The sequence below is a fragment of the Lepisosteus oculatus genome, chromosome 4 (assembly GCF_040954835.1).
Source record: "Lepisosteus oculatus isolate fLepOcu1 chromosome 4, fLepOcu1.hap2, whole genome shotgun sequence".
In the NCBI taxonomy this organism is placed as follows: domain Eukaryota; kingdom Metazoa; phylum Chordata; class Actinopteri; order Semionotiformes; family Lepisosteidae; genus Lepisosteus; species Lepisosteus oculatus.
Window position 1 is genome coordinate 44,410,247 of NC_090699.1, and position 22,082 is coordinate 44,432,328.

Here is a 22,082-nt window from a genome sequence, read left to right on the forward strand (position 1 = left end):
GCTAGAAGCCGACTAATACGAAATGTTTAACGCATGTGCTCCCGCCCAAAGCTATCGCGCTGTATCTTTCTACAAATGGAAATCACACAATTTAATGAAAGGAGCATCTAATAATTGTAATAATTAATGCTCCAGAGATACGAGGAAAGGAAAAATGCATACAACTGCTCGAGATAACAACAAGCTCCCATAAGGAGTTAGTTTCCTAAAACAGCTTTTACGGTGTTTTTTTTTTACGGAGAAAAGAATTCCCGACCATGAGCAAAATCCGAGTGCGTTTCTAAGTAAAAAAAAATGCAAAGGCACTGAAGACGTTGAAACGCACTAATAACACTACAAACATGTTTCAAGTTTTTTTTTTAGACAAGGCTTTGCAGAACCTGGGAATGACAAAATTATGGTCGCTCATACAAAGGTTCTGTTAATGCCTGAAAACTCATTTGCAAGAGCAAATTTAAAACATGTTCCACATGTAAAATATGTGATATATGGCATATTGTTTAAAATGGTTGAATAATAAAAACCTTAAGCACATATCACATTGATATTGAAAATGTTCTATGTGTGCGTAAAACAAATTACATAATTATTCCAGTTTCTTAATCGAATCAGAACATGCCACTTTAATGGAAATTAAGCATTGAAAGCAATAGTGAGAAGAATAAACGACTCAAAAAACAACTTGAAACAAAGGGCAAACTAAACAAAACATTGACAACTGCATACTTTTAAGCGAACATTTGTTTGAAACTTATAATGTAAAATAAGTATTTGGGGGTTCATCAACACATTCTGGGATGGTTAAAAAGATGTAATGTGCAAAAATGGCATGCAATGGGCTATTTTCAGATCTTTAATATGAAATATGTAGTTATTACGTATAAGTAAAGAGAGCATATGACCTCTAATGGGCAATTAAAGTATTACGAACATGTTATTCGCTATTGTGTTTACTTTTTAAACACCGCCACCTTGTGGATGAAATTGACAATGCTTTTACTCGGCTATGATCATGATTGAAGTTCATAAGAGCATACAACCAACAAAGCAAATTGTATTGAAATACTTTCCTTCTGACAGATGTCACATACTGATGTTCCAGAGAACAGAAAGGTGCATCCAAGAAGTCTCCTATGCTCATTATAAAAACAATTGTGGCACAATATGATTCAAATTACACAGAACAGCATTATAATTATAATAATTAATTGCTTACACTTAGTGCTTTTCTGGACACTCCACTCAAAGGGCTTTACAGGTAATGGGGACTCCCCTCCACCACCACCAATGTGCAGCATCCAGCATTCTGAGAATTGAATATTGGTTGATAACCTTATAACCTCATTCTTATTTGTTATGTTTTTTTAACATAAAAAGGTAACCAGAAAAAAAAGTTGCCTGTCATCTCAAAACCTGAAGTATTACAAATATGAATGAGTATAAAGTTACGCATCATTCTTTTGCATTTAGACAGAGGGTATAATGCTCTGGATAAAGATGGGTGAAGGAAAAAAAACTTCTAAAAACATTAAATCATTATCATTAGGTAATAAATAATAAATAATCCACCTCTCCCAATATCTCTCAAAAAAATGTCCTTCTAGAGTCTTAACTGAAAGGTTAACTTTTTCAGTTCATAAATCTCTGAAACAATCATTTTCTTGGTTTGGGGGCTCTTTGATGTGTAATAGCTTTCTTACTTGCTGCCAAGAATACTTTTAGCAAGTATTTACCTCTGCCCACATCCTCATCAGGCAGATTACCCAGACACAGAACTGAACACGACTTTGGAATTTCTAAACATGTCTTGCTAATCAGAGACAACACTTCTTGTCTTGGACATTACCAATATATGCGTTGAATGCCCTGCGTCTACTACGACTCTGTCTCCAACATGGTTGTGGCAAACCAAGCCGAGACAATTTTATTTTGGAGTTATGAAGAATCGAGTTAAATTCTTCCAGCAGAATTCCCTCCATCTTTTTGAGTTTGTGGAAGTCATAACTTCATTCTTATATCAAGATAAAGAAAACACCCCCATAATTTAAGTCTTACAATTTTAAAATTTGATATCTGAAATTCACTTCTTACCTATATATCAGTACAATTTGAAAACGTGAAAATGCTTAATTTAGCCAATTGCAGCAATTATTTAGTTTTGCTTAACTTCTTATACACTGTAAACATGCACCAGCCCTTTGCAAAAGTATGCAGATACTTTTCCAGGGTTTAAATAATGTGGGACTGATAATGAGAAAAAATGTTCAAGAGACGGGGTAAAAAGGTGTTTATTTTAAAATGATTACTAAAGCCATGTATTTTACAATGTTACAACTTATTTTACATACATTATGAACAAAAATAACTATTAGGATGACAAAATTGCTCAAGTAAAAAATAGCTTAGAAAATGCATTGCTGACAACAGCTTTCAGAAACTTGACCCAAACGTTGAAACCTAATTATTAAGGTCCTGATAACAGAGAAAAAATAAAGCATATTCTGCTGTAATAGACCCCACCAGCAAAAACAGACTAATACATATGGATGGTACACTCACTACAATCACTCATACAGCTGTTTAATACCTTGAATGACTAACGTAATATTGCTTGGTATTCTTAAAACAGAATTTTATGCGACCTGTGCTGTGCTCTATTGCACAGTTTAAGACTATTATGGCCAGGAAATATTTTGGTTGGTTAGTAAAGCATATACTACAAGATTACCTACTTATTCACGAGAAAGCAGGTTGATAGCAATCATACATTTCTGATTTTGACAAGGCTCTCCAGCTTCTATATGCCAAAGATGTGAAAAAAGCTATAAAGGTTATTATGAAATGTAAGGGGTTAATTGTTCAAGTTTTGTTTCTCATACAAAACTGATCCCACTATTTCAAACTTCACTTTAAAGTTCACCTATAGGCTCTTACAAGTTGGGCATGGCTTCAAATTAGGTTTCTATTTGTTTATTGCCTGCTTCAGAGTAGAAACAGAAAAGTGTTATCTGAACTAAGCAATGAGAATTCAGATATTTCTGACTTTGAGTTATTAAAACATGCTCAGAACATTTTGTTACTTTAGTAAGGTGTTGCCTGCCTGCTGTCTGGCACAAACCCAGTCTGCTATGTCAGAAAGCTATTACTCCAGTGAAGTGTATTCAAACACCTGCTATTTTAGTTTGAAGATGTATAGTAGCTGCACTGCTATTACATTACAGCACGATTTGATTTTCCCAAGACTGTCAATATAATATGTGAAGAAATACAAAACAGTCTCGGTTTATTTTTTTAAAATGTCACACTATTGCAAAAAGTTTTTCAATATAAACAAACGCGACTTCAAATCAGTATAGTGTAGTATATAGAGTGCAAAATTATTTGCACCACAATTCATGCAAAATGCATACTTCTGACTAACAAATAAAGACAGTAAGGATGTATCTGAACTAATGAAGCAATCTTTATTTCCTTGGATGGTCACAATGTTGTATTAAAAAACCTTTCCTTGCAGGCTTCTATAGTGATTTTATAGATAAAATTTGAAAAAAGCAGCGTGAGGTTTGAAATATTTTAAATGTTAAGTTAATCATTCAAGATAAGATGCATCTGTCTACTTGCTTTTCTAAGAAACTAACCAAAAAAAAGACTAATAAAGCAGCAAAAAAACAAATTTTGCTTACAAAGGTGAACTGAAACCAAGACACAGCACAGATGCTAAAATCAGAGATTAGATTTTAGCAGCATTCATTCATCACTAAGAGGGGAAAAAACTGTAAATGCCCTTAAAAAAACAGGATATAGAAATAGTGAGGTCTGTGTGCAAATATTAAAATAAGATATGGCTCAACTGGCCACACAGTGGTTAAAATGTAACAGACATTAGAGATCAGACTCACTACTTTTATCACATCAATATCAGAATTGAAGTGGTCATGTAGGAAAAGGGTTTTCATTGTGCTAACATTACTCTGGGGAAATGTGGGCACAATTCAGACTGGAAAGGAGGTTCTGGAAAGGCATGTTTTTTTACTCGTCTTGAATTTTCCATTTTGAAGCTACATTCTGATGGAGACTATTTTTAACATTTCAGAAGCATCAGAACCATGTTAATGAACAAAACGACAGGACCTCTTACCAATACTCCCATTATTATCCCTAAATTAATAATTTATGATAGTAAACAAAATTCTAAAAGCATAGTAGTATATTAAAACACTGTCAGACAAGACAACATTTATCATACCAATAAAGATAGTTAACCAAATGTTAAAAAAACAGTTATTGAGCCTGTGATGTAAATAAAAAAATCTCACAAAGGCACTTAGTTAAATAACTTCTAAAACTAACCATAAAATTGCTACGTTCACATTTCATATGAGCATCTCACAGACTTAAATTCAATCAACAGAATATCCTCTCTTCCACATTCTTTCTCAATCATTACTTATCGCGAACCCTCCTTACTTTTGAATTCATTCATGGCATTTCACAAATGACCCTTTACTCATAGCATTTTCCATATCCCACCATTTAAATTAATATGACACTTTCTGGACCTGTAACCAGAATGGTCTGGCATTTCCAAAACTTTTTAAACGTTAAAACTAAACACAAGGTCCATCTTCTTGTGCACTTCCCAAGACCAACAACATTCAACCCATTCCTGCATTCAAAATAGTAATAATGTTACTTGCATTTAAAAAGCCTTCCAAATGTGTTAAAATATCTATTGGGATTTCACTACAACTATCCAAACATAAAAGGCAGTATTGGAACAGAACTAGAAGCAGTTGAATATCCATTAACAGTCCAACCGAAGTTTCATAAATTACACATTCAATTCACAAATTTCACTTTATCACCACCAAGTTAGACCTGACATCTTACTGCAAAGACTCCATCAAGATTCTGAATGCAGACACATTTATTTCTATAAAAAGGAATAGAATTAAGATGAGCCATTTTATGCATAGATGTACAGCATGGCCAACAGGCATCCAGATTCAGTGTGTATTTCAATATATCAGATCCACCAACCCATTACGTCAGAATAAATTATATGGAAATGGATTGGAGTATCCCCAAATTAAATGTGTCCTATTCATGTGATAGGAGAGAAGGTAGTTATATATATAGTTAATTATACCCATCACTAGCTTTGTATAATGTCAATGAATCACCAATATCCATGCTGACAGTCTGACTTCCAGATATCCCAAAGAAGATTTAGTTTCACTGTTTGATCCAAAACAGACCATTTTTAAAAACAAAAACATATACATATATACATACAGAAAAATGGCTCAGTTGTGTTGAATATACCACAGTGAATGATAAACTTAATCACAGCTTTTGAAGGACCATTTCAAAAAATATTTTTTAAACAGAAGACTCCTGTGCTGGGGGAAAGCAGGCCTTGGTACAAGAGGAGCAATCCTGAAAAACAGAAATTAAAGTAAAGAAAGAAAGTCGCATTTATGACAAACAAGCTGTAGAAAACTTAAAAACTGTAAAGTATAACTTGAAGACATGCCTAATGTTGACATTAGACAATGTAGTGCTTAAAAATGAAGAAGCTCAACAATGAAATTAAGTTAATATTGAGCTCTTTTAGTCTGAATTAATTTAACTTATTAAATGTACCTTTTTCCAGTTTTTTTAAATAACATGGTTGCATTTTTCATAATGCATCACTACTGCTTTTTGATGTTATTGTTGCTAATTAAATAAAACTGGCATCTAGTCAGTCTTAAAGTTTAACAGAAAAGATACAGTGCAAGTCGTAAAAGTTAAAAGCGAAAAATGCAATCCTATGCACCTGAAAAATGTCTAGAGAAATATACTGCATTGGTTTAAAAATGTCATTAAAAAGACTGGAGCAGGCAGACCTGCTTACCATAAATATGAGATGATTCTACTGAACAGAAAGTTTCATTACAAAAAAGTTTCATTTTGGTATAATGCTCACATTAATGTTCAATATTCAAAACTTTATTGCAAAACTTATCTAAAATTAGAATTACCTTGACCCTGGAGTTCTCATCAGCAGACTTTAAATTCACTGTTCTGTTTACCAGGGCTGGAGAATTTAGGGGCCTCTCAAACTTGAACAATATACAGATTCAAATATTAAAAACAAAGAAATAAACAATCCCATAACTCTTAACTAGTGGAAAATTGATTATTGCATTTACATTTATTATATTCAAAAGTTCAAGATGATTCTAAAATGCTAAAGCAGAACTGGACAACAGTTTTTGCAATAATTTTAAAAAACAGGTGAAGTTCTGCAATGTCTCAGTACCGTACATTTTCTTAAAAAAACACTCACTCTAAATATTATAAACCTAACAAGACAGATATTACTAGACACATTAAATAGTAGCATGTGAAAGCTACTAAATTCACAGAAGAAAGCTATTTAAATTCATAGAAAAACATATCTAATGTAAGTCACATTTAATTACAAGCTTTTATTCACACAAATATACATTTTTTCTCATTTGAAAATAAAACTAATAAAAATGTAAATCACTAAATCAAACAACAAAAACTCTGGCATCAAGTTTAATAATTTTGCACCCATCATGTAGTTATTTCTTTTACCACAACATCTAAAAGATTGTCTAATGTATTCATAATCAGTGCAGCAAAGTACTGATGCTGATGTTGCAACACAGTCATTTGTAACTTTCCTGAATTATAGGATATATAAGTGATATAGTACTGTGTGTTCTTAAGAGGTTTATGTCTATGGTTGGCACGTTTTCATTTACAATGATGACTTAGAGAATACTTTGACCCAACTAAAGCCCTAGCCACTATGCCACCTTGCTGCTACATAAATGAAAGTGTATTAAACACTAACTGAATTTAGTTAAATTTGGCAAATGACTTGTATACTGGCAGAATCAAATTTAACAACTTCAAAATTCACAAACAACAGTTAGCAACATTTTGCTTTGGATGTCGGTGACTTTGTTTGATTAACATGTAACAAACACTGGTTTAGATATTGGATTGCATGTGCTAATATTTCATTCCACAACACTGGCCTGGAATACTGTATTTAAGCTAAAAGGGAAGGGAGACTTATTTTATGGTCAGCTTGTGCTTTTGCGTATCAGTGATAAGATTTTTTAATTTAAACAGGATCTACAACGCCATTTTTATATTTCTGGGTTAGAAAGAATCAGCACTGATAAATGCATTTCAAAACACAATAACAGTTAAATGTACCTTTTAAAACCTCTAGTTTACATTTTTGCATTGTAGTTTACATTGTAAAGAAAGAGGCTCTTGAATACATCTCTTGTAATCAAATAAAAATATTTCTCTCAATTCTGAGATGGTTTTGCCGACAAATACTACTTGTTAACTCTGCATGCAGATCACCCTGGAACATTTCTGTGGCGAAATGTCCACCACGCAGCCTGTGCTTATTCACCCATACATCACATGTCATTAATCATTACGGTGACTAGCGAGCAGGAAGTGCCACATCACGTTTCAATTTGTGGGAATTCAAATGTGAGTTTGCGAATGCATGGCAACTTACAGCATTTTAAACAAAGTTTTCTATAAAATAAATGGATTTATTTTGTTACCGACATTTAATAACTGGTCTGAGAAATTGTGTCTTCAGTTCCCCTTTAAAAGTCTATATGTTCTGATGCTTGTTATATAATATCACTGCTTAAAACATTAGCAATAATAGTGAAGTCATATATTGAGCCATATGACTTGTATAGAAATATTTTCATTATATAGAAAAGGCTGGTACAGGTATAGACACAATATTAAAGATTAAGTACGGACCAAATAAGCCGTTTCAGATTTTTTTATCCATGCAGGACACTGTATATCACAGAATATTACCTTCAGTTTCATTTCTTATACAATACCTTAATACCTTGTGTGCTTTTTAGGCAACGATGATAGCTTTCCCTCCCAGAATTTAGAAATTACAACAATTATTTAACATTGTTAAGCAGTTGCATTAGATGTTGCACAGGTGGCACTACCTGTACCTGTAAATCAGTCAATGTTTCAGCCTTAGATATGTTTTTGCTCATTTGTACATTTTAAATCTTATTTGTTATGACTTTCAAAATGACTAAAAATTAATAGCACCCCACACAAAACTGAAATGGTTAGAAACTCAGGACAACTTTCAGACAATCTAAACTTCATATGTGTAAAACAATGCATTGTACTTCTGTCATCTTAATATATTTAAAGCATATTGAATGCAATGCTGCTAGATGAGCAAAATGTGTACACATATTAGTTCCATGTAGTGTACATATTCAATTCAATTTATTTTTATATAGCACCTTTCACAACAAGGTTGTCCCAGGGCGCTTAACAAAGCAAGTGACCATATATGTTGTGAATACAGAAGAGAAAAGACCAGAAGACGACGGAGGAGAGGAACCAAAAACTCCTTAGTAAGGAGGAATAAAACCTCTAGGGGTCCAAGGTCAAGTGACTGCCCAACCCCTTTGGGCATGTTAACAATTAAAAAAAGGAACAAATGAATAAATATGTGATATTATCAAAGACTTACAGATTGCAAATCAATGTTTTCTTTCCCGTGTTTGTCCGTCAGTACCATGATGGGAGTAGAGGGCTCTGGAGATGTATTTTTGCTTTTCTTTTCCATTAAAGTCTGGTTCCCCAAAACCCTTTTCTGTTTTAAACATAAAAAACATTTTCTTTTTGTATAGAAGAAGTAAAGGATGGATTCAACAACTCTGAAAGAAGCCTAACATCACTATTATTGTGGTATTTTACATGGCTAATGGTATAAAGAGAACTAGCTCAACAGTTTGGCCCCCTTAAATATATAATAGGGAATTTGTCTGTTTACTTACATATAGAATCTCTATACTTGCTTTATATATTATATAAAAATAAAACAACAATGAAGTAGCAAATTAATGTGCAATAACTTATTAAATTAATAACTTATTGTTAGTCTCTCCTCTGTTGGACTACATAAATATAATGTTTATTTCATTTTTTGAAGTGCCTGGGATATCTTTAACTTTTAATAAAAATATATAAAATGTTTATTGGAGAAGGAAAATGTTCAGTATGGAGAACTATATGGAAGGAATACATTTCCTGATAAACAACTGTAACCACCAAATGTTTGATAAATCTTTGCATTAATTATCATTCTTCTGATGCTGAATGACTTCCACTGTAGTCAGGGATTTGGGTGTCCTTCAGTATTCATTCTCTTGGTTTTCTGGGGCCATTTATGCTTAGTTTGTTTTAGAACAATAAACTGTCTATAAATACATTTTGGTACTGTTTTAATAATAAAATCCTTACACTTATATAGCTCTTTTCTGGATACTCCTCCCAAAGTGCTTTACAAGTAATGTGGACACACCACTACACTCACCACACACCAGCTATCAGCGGGGTGGAGAACAATGGTGAAGCCAATTCACAGATGTGGATTATTAGGCCATGATTGCTAAAGGCCAAGGGAGAAAATGTGACCAGGAGACTGGAGTAACACCCCTACTTTTTTCGAGAAATAACCTGGAATTTTTAATGAACACGGAGAGTGGGGACCTCGGTTTACGGTCTCATCTGAAGGACAGATGGCTTTTCACAGGGTAGCGTTCCCATCACTACTGGGGCATTAGGAACCACAAACTGTAGACCGCAGGGTGAGCACTCCCCGATCGTCCCACAATTTTTAAAATTAAATCTAACTTAATTCTGCCACAGACTAAATTGAATGTCTTCTCACAAATCATATTAGCATATTTATGATAAACCAAATAAGAGAAACAAGTGATGACCTTAATGAGACCCCCAAAGGAGCGGGATCGGGCATGCTTCTTCCTGGGAGGAGTCTGAGAGCCCAGCACTGGAGTCCCTGGGGTGGACTGCTTGGCAAACTGCAAAAACATACAAAGGTCTTTTACTGCCATGCCAGCGGTATTTCCCTCTCTACTGTAGCAACTGCATCAGCCTTGCGTGGTATACAAAGTCTTAGCTACCAGACAGCACCTCTGTCGGACAACATAAATATAACATTTATGTCAAGTCCGTTCACTTTTTGGAAAGGTCTGGAATACCCTTAATGTGTACTACAAATACCTAAAATGTTTATGGGAGATGTTCAGAATGGAAAAATACAAGAAAGGAATAAATTTTCTGAAAAACAACTGTTGGTTCTCTGGGGTCATTTATGCTTAGTTTCTTTCAGAATGCTTAAATGCAATAAATTCTTCTGGAAATCAAATTTTCCATTAATGGATTAAAAAAAAAAACATTTTCCAGCCTGCATTCAAGTGTAAAGGAAGTACTTGGTACGCTCTATCAATGGAGTACAATAAAGTTTTATGCACAATTAAGTATTGCAGATAGGGTTACAAATTTGTACCCATATAAAGCACTGAACTACTGCTGGTTACGTTAAGATTAATTGATACTTTATTCTGTCACTGGCCATGTTTTTATATACTCAGGGGTGGTGTTCTAACCAGAGACATCATGAGTCAAGTGCCTGCAACATCTACTGCAGTGAAAAAAAGTAACTTTTGCCTATTACGTTTTAATCATGTTTGCAGTTTCCCAAGGCAACGAATCCGATGGGATTCACTTTTTTAATGAATCCCCAAATGATATAGCAGATGAGTGCCAAGAGCTTTTGTTTTGAGGAAAGGACTTCCAATACTGTTTCTCTACCTGTCGAACCAACTTCTTCTTCTTAGCAGACTCCGGCATGTTGCTAACATGACGGAACAGTTCCTTTAGAGCTTCTTCTGTATGACACTGGCTGTCATCAGGCTGGGAGCAGGAGGGAGGATCGAGGCAGCTCCTCTTCGAAGTGACAAGGCCATTAGCTCCTTGGGAGGGCAAGAGATCCAGATCATCCTTGATAAGAGAGAAAAAATTGTTTAGTCCCAATTAAATTTAAAACACTGTTAACTCCAAAGTATTTTCACAAAAAAATATTCACTATTGTTCTACAGCTTCTTAACTTTTAGCTTATTAAAAATTTTTAACAAACAACATTCAGTTTCAGATTCATTTACAATTTTTTTTTTACTTTGCTTATTTTGCTCACATTTCTCAAATCCTCTTGATGGCAGAAATGCATAAAGACCAAACTTCTGATAAGTAAAAAAAGATTCCATTATTCTCTGATTCATCAATGATATGAAGGTTTTTAACTTTAGTTTAACTTTAACATGTTGCAATTAAATATACAATCAATTAATATCACAATACATAATACATAAACTGGTAAAAAGATGAATAAAGAAAAAAGAAAACCTTTGACTGAAGGATCTTCAATCCTGAGAACTGCATCCTAGAGTGTTCTCTGATATATGCTGGAGCCTACAGAACAGAAAATGTATGTATTAAATATAAAAACATTTAAAATGTAATTAAAAAATGACTTGACATTCAATAGAATTTTGATTTAATTCAGAAATAAACTCTTATTACTTTCAGGAAGTTCAACATTATTAACATGCAGTAGATGAGCAGAAAAAAAAAACATTTAATGTAAATTTAAATGTTACAATTATTCCATCTTAGACTTTATCTTCATCTTAGAATTTTTTTAAACACAGGTTTTAATATGCAAATCCACCGTTATAAGTCCTGCTTTTTTTAGAGTACCCATGGAAACTATATTTTCTACTGTTAACGTCAGTATTATGATCAGATCCAAATTTACATTGGACGTGATTGAAAAACACTGTGATGGTACTTTAGAACTGAGTTCACTCAAAACTGCATTTGATTAAAAAGATTTATTAAAAAAAAAATCCAACCCGGAACAGTTTTTGCGAGTGCTTGATCAGGAATGCCACACCATTGTTCAACTTCTGTATATTCTCTTGTAAGTCACTAGCTGTCACCTTTAAAAGAAGAAAAAAAAACTTTATTTAGAGGTCACCGCAGCTCGACTGCACTTCCAGTGATCACATGACTTTTGGAGTGCCCTCAATTACACCAAGTCTAACACCAAACTCTCGGTCTTCATTTTGAACGGAATTATGTCAACTTACATTTTTTGGCCATAGGATGTGGGGAGCAAACATAAGGGCCAGGTTATAGGCAGACATCTTATTCTTGTCCTGCTGTTTGGCAGTGTGGTACAGCAGGTCCAGCAGGAGTTTGAGCAGGCTGCGGTTGGCAGGCGGGAGCAGCATGAACAGCAGCTGCAGGGCCTCTATCTGACGCTCTTTATCTGGCGCAGCCGTCTTATTCCCCCTCTCGTCAAACAACGTTAGCTCTGAAAACAGGCAGCAAAAGACAGGGACAGCCTTAGCTCTAAGGAATCAATAACCATGTTTGCTGCAATACATAAGAGGTGAGCAGAGCAGTCGTGCCAATGGGGGGAGATGACTGCATTTGCTCTTTGCTCTTAGGCGGCTAGAAACCGATTGCAAGTGAGAATTACTGATGTAAACCTTTTCTAGGTTTTGCAGACAGCTTGACAGTGTTCACTCTGATCATTACATTTTTAAATAAAGAAAGGTTATTTGAAAAATATGCCTATGTTATTTGTAATTAACCAAAATGTAATATTATTGGCAGGGGGTGACTAGCTTTGCAAAGCATTGTAATTGTTCAAGAAGAGAGCACATAATCCTGATTTTTCTTAAGATAAACAATTCTTAGGAACAAGTAAATGTTAGTTCCACAGTGAAGAGTAGAAAGAATAAACATGTTTTTCCTATTGAGTGCTATCTGCGCCGAATTTATATGTATTTTCCTGTGTTTGCATGGGCTTCCTCCAGTTTCTCCGGTTTTCTCCCAAAGACCAAAGACATACAAGTAGCTTAACTGAATGCTAGAAAAATTGACCTTGGCACGAGTGTGTGTGTTTGTGTCTGTGTCTGAGTCTATGTCCTGTGATGGACTGGCGTCTCATCCAGGGGGTATCTTGCCTTGTGACTGTTGCTTGCCGGGTAAGGCTCCAGCTCTCCTCTAACACTAAATTGGATAAAGTAGTTCCAAAATGGATGGATGGCACCTGGATGAATTGTTGATAAGGGAGAAATATCCGACAGTCCTTTCTTCACAACCATCACGTTTATATTTGGAGATGTTAAGTCTACTTTAATGTTCTAGGGTACCTGCTATTTTAAGATGAGCGTGGTAGTGCCTGTGAGTTAGCAGCGGTTCAGGAAGCTCCCCAAGGAAGGTTTTCAGTAGAGTAGCCACATCATTAGGATGGAACTCCCCTGAATCCAGGTCAATGTCAAGACCATTGTTGAGACAGTCCTTTAGAGCCTGCTGTCGGACGCTGTTCCCAGGCACTCTGAAAAGGCCCTCCACGTGCAGATCTGAAATATTAAGTGCAGAGGTATATTTATTATAGATCATACAAAAAAAACTGTGTAAGGGATTCCTATGTTCGATTTCAGTTTAGGTTTATAATAAATGCTCTTTTGAATGTTTTATTTCAGTTCTTATTCTAATATATTAGAAAGCAATTGTAATAGACATTTCAATTCTTTTTCACATAAATATTTCAGCATAAAAGCCACAGACACCTTCTGCCACATTCGTTTATGAACCAGAGTAAAACACCACCTGGAGAAAGTACATGCTGCGGAAGGAAAATTATAATTAGAAATAAAAATACTGCAGAGAGAGGTATGTTCTATCATTTTGAAACAATATATTATCACACAAAAACTGTGACATTCTTGCATTATGCGTGCCTTTATATTAATAATGTTGTAGAAAAAGATATAAAGTAACAAAGTGCATGCTTTTTAATTACTGCAAAAGAAGAGCTGGATGCTACACTACGTATATTTTTGTTCTAAAGATGTAAAAGGCAACTCACTTTTGTGGAGATACTCAATGAGCTGGTATATTTGAGCAATCCCTTCTTCAGTCAAGGGGGTTCCAAACACAACTCCCTTATCTATTAAAAGGATAATCAAAAACTTAAAAGTACAGCCAACTGTTACTCATTGTACAGCAGTTTCAGACATTTTATTTTTCACAACTGGCAGAAATCCTAAAAAACTTTGCTTTTTTTATATATAGGTAACTACATTCAGAACAGCAAACAATTTAAATAATTACTTTCAATTGTTAGTACTTGGACAATGGCGCAGCTGAGTTGCGAATTATGCTATTTCGTATAATATGGGTTTAATTAAATGAAATTTTCTGTTATTGTATTGCATTTGTACTCACTTCATTGTGCCATTACAGAGCAGACTACCTCACAAACAGACCTACTGGGACTGAGAGATTACCGTGTAGCTCAGTGGCAATAGAAATATACACCAGGTACATTTGGCAAGATATTCTAGATGGCACAAAAACAACATTTAATAGTGTTTTAAATGTGTCTGATTGCTGATGGCTCTGTAATCACTTTAAAAAAAATGTATTCAAAATGCTGCATTATACTAGAGCCTGAAGCTCATCAAGCCAGATGTAGTTCACACTGCTATGCAATGGAAATCAGATTTCCTATTGTTTTAACAGAAAATAAAAAACACTGGACATTACTCCTGTTTCGGCACCTTTGCATTGGCTGCCAACACATAATGGCATTGATATTAAAATGATTTTGCTCAAATGCTCAGTCTATCAGTCAGAACATGCAGATCTACTGATATTGACCTACTCTTCATTCCAAGCATGAATCAAAAAAGGAAGGGAGAGGCTGCTGTATGGTACAATGCCTACAGACTGAGTAACTTTCTACCCCCTTTCATCAGCTATTCATCCTCAAATGGAAGTTTTAAACAACGATTGCACATCTTTACATAAATCCTTTCTTGTCTTCCTCTTCATGATTTTTTCCCCCTTAAATCATCTTTTGATACTTTGTATATGACGCCTTTTGAGCTGCATGAGCATGAAAAGCACTAGACGCAAAAAAAGATCATGATTAAAGATGACGCTGACCTTTGCGTTTGAGGAAGTTCAAGGAACGGAAGAAACCTGCTGCACTGGGCAGTTTGGGATCCATTTCCCCCAGTAGCTGGGCAAACTCTGTACCAGGAAGGTCAATGAGCCTTGTGATGTTACTCAACACCAGCTCCATGAAGACGTCTGGCTTCTCATGACGCAATTTCTCCACAAAGAAATCAGGATTGAAGATGATGGGCTGGCTACGCAGACTAGTCTCATGGCTAATCACGACGTTACAAACCGTTCCCCTGAAAAACACAATTCAGCAGTTGTAGACATTTTGATGTGAAGTGAATTAGCACAACATGCCAACCAACTACAACAAATCCACAGGAGAAATTAAATACAAAATGTCAAACACTCCCCCAGAACTCATCTCATTGTTGACTTGTGTACAGAAAGACCATACTGGCATACTTTTTGTGAAATGTTTAATAGCATAAAGATTCTTGTTCCAGAGAGAAAATTCCAAATGAACAACAGTTAATCTATTTCGGGTTTTGCAAGATACCTCTGTTGTAAAGAAGCAACATTTAATGCTAATTTTATTTTATGTGATGTCGGGAATCAGATTGAAACGATTATACTTCCTCAAATGTTGGATTACACCCAGCTGTTCAATAAACACAACTATGCAAGGGGAGTCTGAATTGTTTCCCTTTGTATTACTAGAACTATAGAAACAGCTTGGGAAACTCAGATGGAGAAATAAAAAGGAGCAAATGATGGCACAAGGGGTAAGAAAAAGCCTTGCTCTGCAGTGCACATCATTCAGGTGGATGCTGCACATTGGTGGTGGTGGAGGGGAGTCCCCATTACCTGTAAAGCGCTTTGAGTGGAGTGTCCAGAAAAGCGCTATATACAGTAAGTGTAAGCAATTATTATTACTGTGACTTTGCACACTAGTAGGTAACCGAGACTCTACCTTCCTCTTTCCAAAGAATGAGCCACAGCTCCGATGTAATATCACAACTGCCAGCACTTACGTCGCTTGGATGTCTTAACATTTCTGAACAGCCTTAGCAAATGTTTTCAATTCAGAATGTACTGCGAAATCTTATAAAACGGGTAATAAAAGCAAGGGCAGGCAATAACCAATGCACTCAACACCTAAAATTTACAAACTAAAACTTAATAAATGAAGGGGCTTTGAATTTGCCTGCATGAACAACTGCAGACGGTCTCACGTACTAGATATTAGTGGATTATGTTTTTGTTCAAATGTAAGTGCACCCTCAAAGCAATAAAATACGTCCATCTACAGACAACCTATTCATTCGGGGACAGTAAAGAGAAATCAAAGCTTCTTACGTGACATACCTAGTTTTGCGCTGTGGTAAACATTAAAACTATCTGGCGCAGTACAGTGTATTTATCTTTCCAGATTATAAGGCTCATCACAGAAGGCGTTAGAAAGTTTACGAAAGATATGGTCATCATGTATGAGCAACAAACCCAAGTTATTTCAAGACGCTTTTTAGAATAAACGTCAGTAACTAGGACATGCTATATCTCTTACTAGGCCAGAGAACAATGTGGTTCTATTGCCATAACGAAAGCTCAACCAGCTTTTTTATTTTTCCTAAATAATTTGTTACCTTCTATTCTGTCTGCTTCCTCCAGCTTCTCTCTCAGCCGCCATTTTCTGTTTGAATCCTCCGCGGCTCCCCGCACCGCCCCGCCTCCTGCACCTCTGATTGGTCCGCAGCCAGAGATGGGCGTGAAAGACGGAGAAAGCTCTCCCACTCTGCTTCTGATAGGTGGGTTTGAATCTCAGCCAGCACTGAGCCGCAGACAAGCCCTGGAGCAGTACCATTACAAAAACAAAATAATTGGCAGTTTTAGAAATCTTTTATTTTTTTTTACCTGTTTGTTGGAATCTAGAAGGCGTCTATTTTAAAATCTTGTAGACTTTGTTTCAACATGTAAAACATTGGGTCACAATGTATTCCTGATATGATGTACAACTGCTACACGGAGTATGATTACAATAAGGGTAGAATTACTTAATTGGTTGTAATATAAAAATTATTGAGAAATTAATTTATTACAAGTTACATTTTTTAAACACCCCTGGTCCCAGCCTACTGTACATGTCCCAAAACCAGAGGAAAGAAGATATTGTGACACCTAGCGTTCGGTGAACCCACAACACTTAGTGCTACATTTTTATTTAATTATTAGAAACAGGTGTACAGACTCAGAGTTTAACGGCAGCTGTTAAATAGACATGCCGTTGTTTAAATCTCTATTCAAGTTGTCGTATTCCTTCCTTTATTCTGTAAAATAAAGTGTACAAGGCTGTGCTTTGTCTTCTGCTTTGAGAGTATTTTTCTTCAGAAAAACTCCACATTACACTTGCCTGTGATACAAAACTATGTAGTGATCACATTGTAATTAATCAAATATGCATTATTAACACAAAAAAAGAGTTTAATCCAATAAAAGCCTGAACTAATAATGTCACGTGTTAAGTACTAGTAGCAATTAGCAAGTACTGTAGCCAACTGCACCACCTAGAAATTTAAACGTACTTGGACTGTTCTCTCCACACAGGCTGTGGTATCCCTCTGAAACACCATCGCACCCACAGGCCAGCACAATAATTACAGTTCTTATTCCTCTATCAAACACAATAGGTTATCACTTTCTACTAAAAATACATAAACACACAGCGAAATTAATGCTGTAGCCCCCAGTAACCCAAATAAATCCTGTGTGAGCACTTCTTGCTTCATGTACAGTCTCTTTTATCTTTTCTTTAAAAGAATATCCAAAAGCATCCACTTTTTCAAATGAACTCATCATCCAGGCATGCTCCATGAAGAAGAAAAACTCAGTGAAGCTCTTCAGTTGTCTACAGCATCCTCTTGAGTCTTGAGATATTACAAAGTGTTGTAATATCATTGTATTGTCATGGGCCAGAGGAGCTACCGCTTCTCAGCACAAGGATGAGCTCAGCTTCTCAGCTTCTCAGCACTGGCTAAATCATGGCATCTCATAATAATAATTGCTTACACTTATATAGTGCTTTTCTGGACACTCCACTCAAAGCGCTTTACAGGTAATGGGGACCCCCCTCCAATACCACCAATGTGCAGCATCCACCTGGATGATGTGACGGCAGCCATAGTGCTCCAGAACACTCACATCAGCTATTACTAGTGGGGAGGAGAGCAGAGTAATGAAGCCAATTCATAGATGGGGATTATTAGGAGGCCATGATTGGTATGGGCCAAGGGGAAATTTGGCCAGGATGCCGGGGTTACACTAAACACCCTGGGATTTTTATTAACCACAGAGAGTCAGGACCTCTCAGAGAGTCAGGTTTTATGTCTCATCTGAAGGACGGTGCCTGTTTACAGTATAGTGTCCCCGTCACTATACTTGGACATTAGGACCCACACAGACTGCAGGGTGAGCACCCCCTGCTGGCCCCACTAACACCGCTTCCAGCAGCAACCTTAGTTTTTCCCAGGAGCTCTCCCATCCAGGTACTAACCAGGCTCACACCTGCTTAGCTTCAGTGGGCTGCCAGTTGTGAGTTGCAGGGTGATATGGCTGCTGGCCATCTCATGGAGGCGTGCAGAACCAAAGTGTATTCAGTTCTCATCCTTGTGTTCATCTGTGTTTTTCTGTTCAATATTTAAGTAAACATCTTGACCAGGTTGGCACTGCAAATGTGAATATGTTCTCAACAGACCTTTCTGGCTAAATGGTGGAATTTTCAATTAATTGCAGAGATCATATGGACATGGAGATAATAATGACACCTGTCGATTTAGATTTTATTTTCCACAATGCATTGTAATGGAAGTGTCTAGAGACAATGGTCAACACCAATCTAGTGACAACATTTGCAGTTTTAGGGAGATATACTGTAAAAGAAGAAGTGAATTTGAGGTGTTTGCTGAGTTGTAGGAATCTGAGACACATTGATCAGAGGAATTGTCTGATTTATCTTGGTGAATCAAGTCCTTTGTACATGTAAATATTTAAGAGTCATCAACAGTCCATGGAGATTGGACAGAAAGTGGGAGAAAAGACATTACCATGCAGGAGGTTTTGTTCTGTTCAGCCTTTAAGACCAGTTTCAAGTAAATATTTGAACCTTATAAAGAGAGCTTTCCATTCTGTATCTTTTAGGAAAGTCTGAAATTCCTGTGTAGATAATTCCTAGTTTTAAAACAGTCTCTCCTGATTAGTGCATATATATACTGTATATATATAAATAGGGAGATGGGTTCCCATTTGCTTTGTAGCCTCCATATTTATACAGAGAGAGATTTAGCTCTGGGTGACATTGTGTTATGCTTAGAAGGCATGTTTATCTCCCTTGTTGGCCCTTGTAGTTGCTTTATACAGTATAGGATTTATGTACTTCATAGCAGTCAGTCTCTGAGAGCCTTGTTTGTAAATAGAGTAAGTAATATATTATGTTTTGTGTTGTTTGTTCTTAGTGTGAGTTATTGTTATTATTAATAAATGCTGTATTTGTCTAACCCAGTGTTCTTAATTTATTACTGTTTTCGCCAAAGCTCTCAGAGACCGAAGATCTCAATTACCTGTAATTATACCAACTGCCCGGGTACTGTATATTCTTGACATATCTACTAGAATTTGGTAGTTATGATTATTTAATTTAATTACTGATGAACCAACTCTGTATTTTCTGCAACTCTTCATTTTCTTAGCTCCCTGTTTGTAACAGTATTTTATTTTAGTGTTATAGGCCTACAGAATGAACATAATTTAAATCCGATAATCTAAATCAACCACATACAGTATATATTTATTTCGGTTACATCCTGTTTTTATAAAAGTTTCATTTGACACAGGAAGTGATGAAAAAAAAATCTCTTCAGCAACAGCACAGTAAACATCCTAAAACAGGTTTACAGCCTCCTAGACAGTCCTTTTCAAATTACTCAATGCAGCCAGTCCCCACAATTAATTATGCTTCAATAGATGGGTTTGCTCATTTCCTGACAGTAGGGAAGGTGCAGACCAGTAGGTACAGGTCAACCTGCAGTTGTCAGTTGGCCACAGCCTGTGGGTCATGAGTCATTCCATTTCAAGACAATAAGAACTGGCACTGGCACCCTGTGCTCCATATGCCATTAACTGTTCATTAAGATTCAAGGAGCACTGCAGAAAGCCTCATTAACTGTAAGGCTACATACAGTACATGTATCCAAATGGTTTCTATATTTTATGTTGTGTCTTTTGTTATACATCATCTCAAGGCACTATAAAATCAATCAGTAAGGAGACAGTCTGTTTTATATCATTCATGTAGGAAACAGCATATTTCCTTTTCCTTTTAATTTACTATTAGACTTACAGTAGTGCCCAAAGTGTGGCTTAAAGAAAAATGCCAAACAATTGAAACTGTGTTTTTGTATTGTATTTTATTATTTGGCAACAAAGTGATTTAATATGTTATTTTGTAACAAAAATGTAAGAAAATACCTTTAAAACAACCTCCAGCTATTTCATAAGGAAATGAATATAATAAGAAGTATAAACTTAGAAAGCATGAGCTTAGGACATGTGCTTAAATCCTTGCTCACCTGTCTCACATGACATAAAGGAATGAATACAAACCAACCATAAGGGACAACCATAAAGTCTAGATTGCACTACTGTTTCTGCAAAGTTGATATTGACATTAAACCTCAGTCAGTTCCTGAAAATAATTATAATTTCTCAGAGCCCATAAATCATAATCTAATTCCACCTAGTGTGGAACTACAGCACTGTATACAGTATATTCAGTTTTACAAGAACGACATACTGTACCTGTACAAGGCTGGTCACCTCAGGTTAGCACCCCTTTCATTCACCAGCTTAGAAACACTTCATCACAGAAATGCTTTCCTAAGACAACATTGTTCCCGAGTACCTCACCATTACTGATTCACTAGGAATGAAAACACCCAAGAATTAAGTGTATTGGCCAGGTTCAGTGAGTGCTTTAGTCCCAGTAAATCTTCCTTCACCCACTGGGCTGAGGGCCAGTCTCTTGGCCAGAGGATGAGGAGGCTGGGACCCCTGCATGCAGTGAAGAGTGACCAAGGTGCAGTTGCAAAGATGGAGACAGGGCGGAGGTGGGATCCAAAGGACAAGGTGAGGGAGAGAAGGGGAAGAAAGTGCCGACCGCTGAGACTGTCACCCTTTCTGAACTTTAGTTCTCAACTCCATTTAAGCAGCTTCCCCAATGTGTACCATGTGTACTATGTATTATGAAGCCCAGAAGCCTGAATATTTCTTTCCTTCTTCCCTCCTTCGTGACGGAGAGGTCTTAGTTAATCCTCCATGTTTTCACACTTTCTGTATCCGGCTCCACTGTTCTCATTCAAATTCCTTCCTGAGTTTATTCATCATTACACGCTGAGCTGAGGGCTTATCTTTTCTGTGTTTCTCCCCATTCAGACCCGGCCTTATTAAAGAGCTTCCCCTGTTCCTTCCCCCTCATTTTCATTCAGGCCAGTCGCTTTCAATTCGGCTCTGCTGTTTGGTTCAGTTTTCAGATGATGTTTTGATTTTTTTTTATTTCCAGAGGACTGGAGGATGGGACCAATACAAGACCCAGGTGACATGAAAGCGGCCAGCTCAGGAAATTAAGAATGCCGTGCCAGTTTGTCATGTCTATTTAATATGACACGTCCCATCCGCTCCTGCTATGACAGCTTTGTGTGAGAAGAAAGAAAAAAAAAGAGTTTCTGATTCATTACATCTTTATTACTGGAGACATGTGGTTTATCAGCCAGATTCATCCTTTAACATAAAATGTTCAAATGCATGGCACATTCCCACTGTGAAGACGGACTTACTGTATACATGACACAATTCAGCATGTAATTTAAAATTACAAGTCACAATTACAGGCCTTTTTTATAACATTCCAGCTTGAAAAGCTGAATTGATTGGCAAATATGATGCCATATCTGTTTGAAAAAACTGACTCATCACGCAGGTGAACGGAAAACGTTTTGCATTAAGTAATCCGGCATAATCTTCAATGGTACACACTGAGCTTGTTTTCAAGTAAAGGGTTAATGGGAATGGGCAACACCCCAAACTTGGAAACTGCAGTAAAAAAGACTGAAACTACAGTATACTTTTTAAGAATGTACAGTAAA

The 22,082-nt window shown here is 36.2% G+C and overlaps 1 protein-coding gene across 1 annotated transcript; it reads right to left on the reverse strand.

The window, feature by feature from the left end:
* Positions 1 to 2,272: 2,272 nt before the first annotated feature.
* arhgap19 (Rho GTPase activating protein 19) lies at positions 2,273 to 16,620 on the reverse strand. The gene is made up of 12 exons (XM_069189259.1): positions 16,536 to 16,620; positions 14,932 to 15,185; positions 13,850 to 13,930; positions 13,131 to 13,340; positions 12,057 to 12,283; positions 11,820 to 11,906; positions 11,311 to 11,376; positions 10,720 to 10,908; positions 9,828 to 9,926; positions 8,573 to 8,695; positions 6,027 to 6,107; positions 2,273 to 5,439 (listed from the first exon to the last, which is right to left on the reverse strand). Exons 1-12 carry the CDS (start codon positions 16,577 to 16,579, stop codon positions 5,383 to 5,385), a joined length of 1,518 nt encoding a protein of 505 aa, XP_069045360.1. The 5' UTR covers positions 16,580 to 16,620; the 3' UTR covers positions 2,273 to 5,382.
* Between the last annotated feature and the right edge of the window lie 5,462 nt (positions 16,621 to 22,082).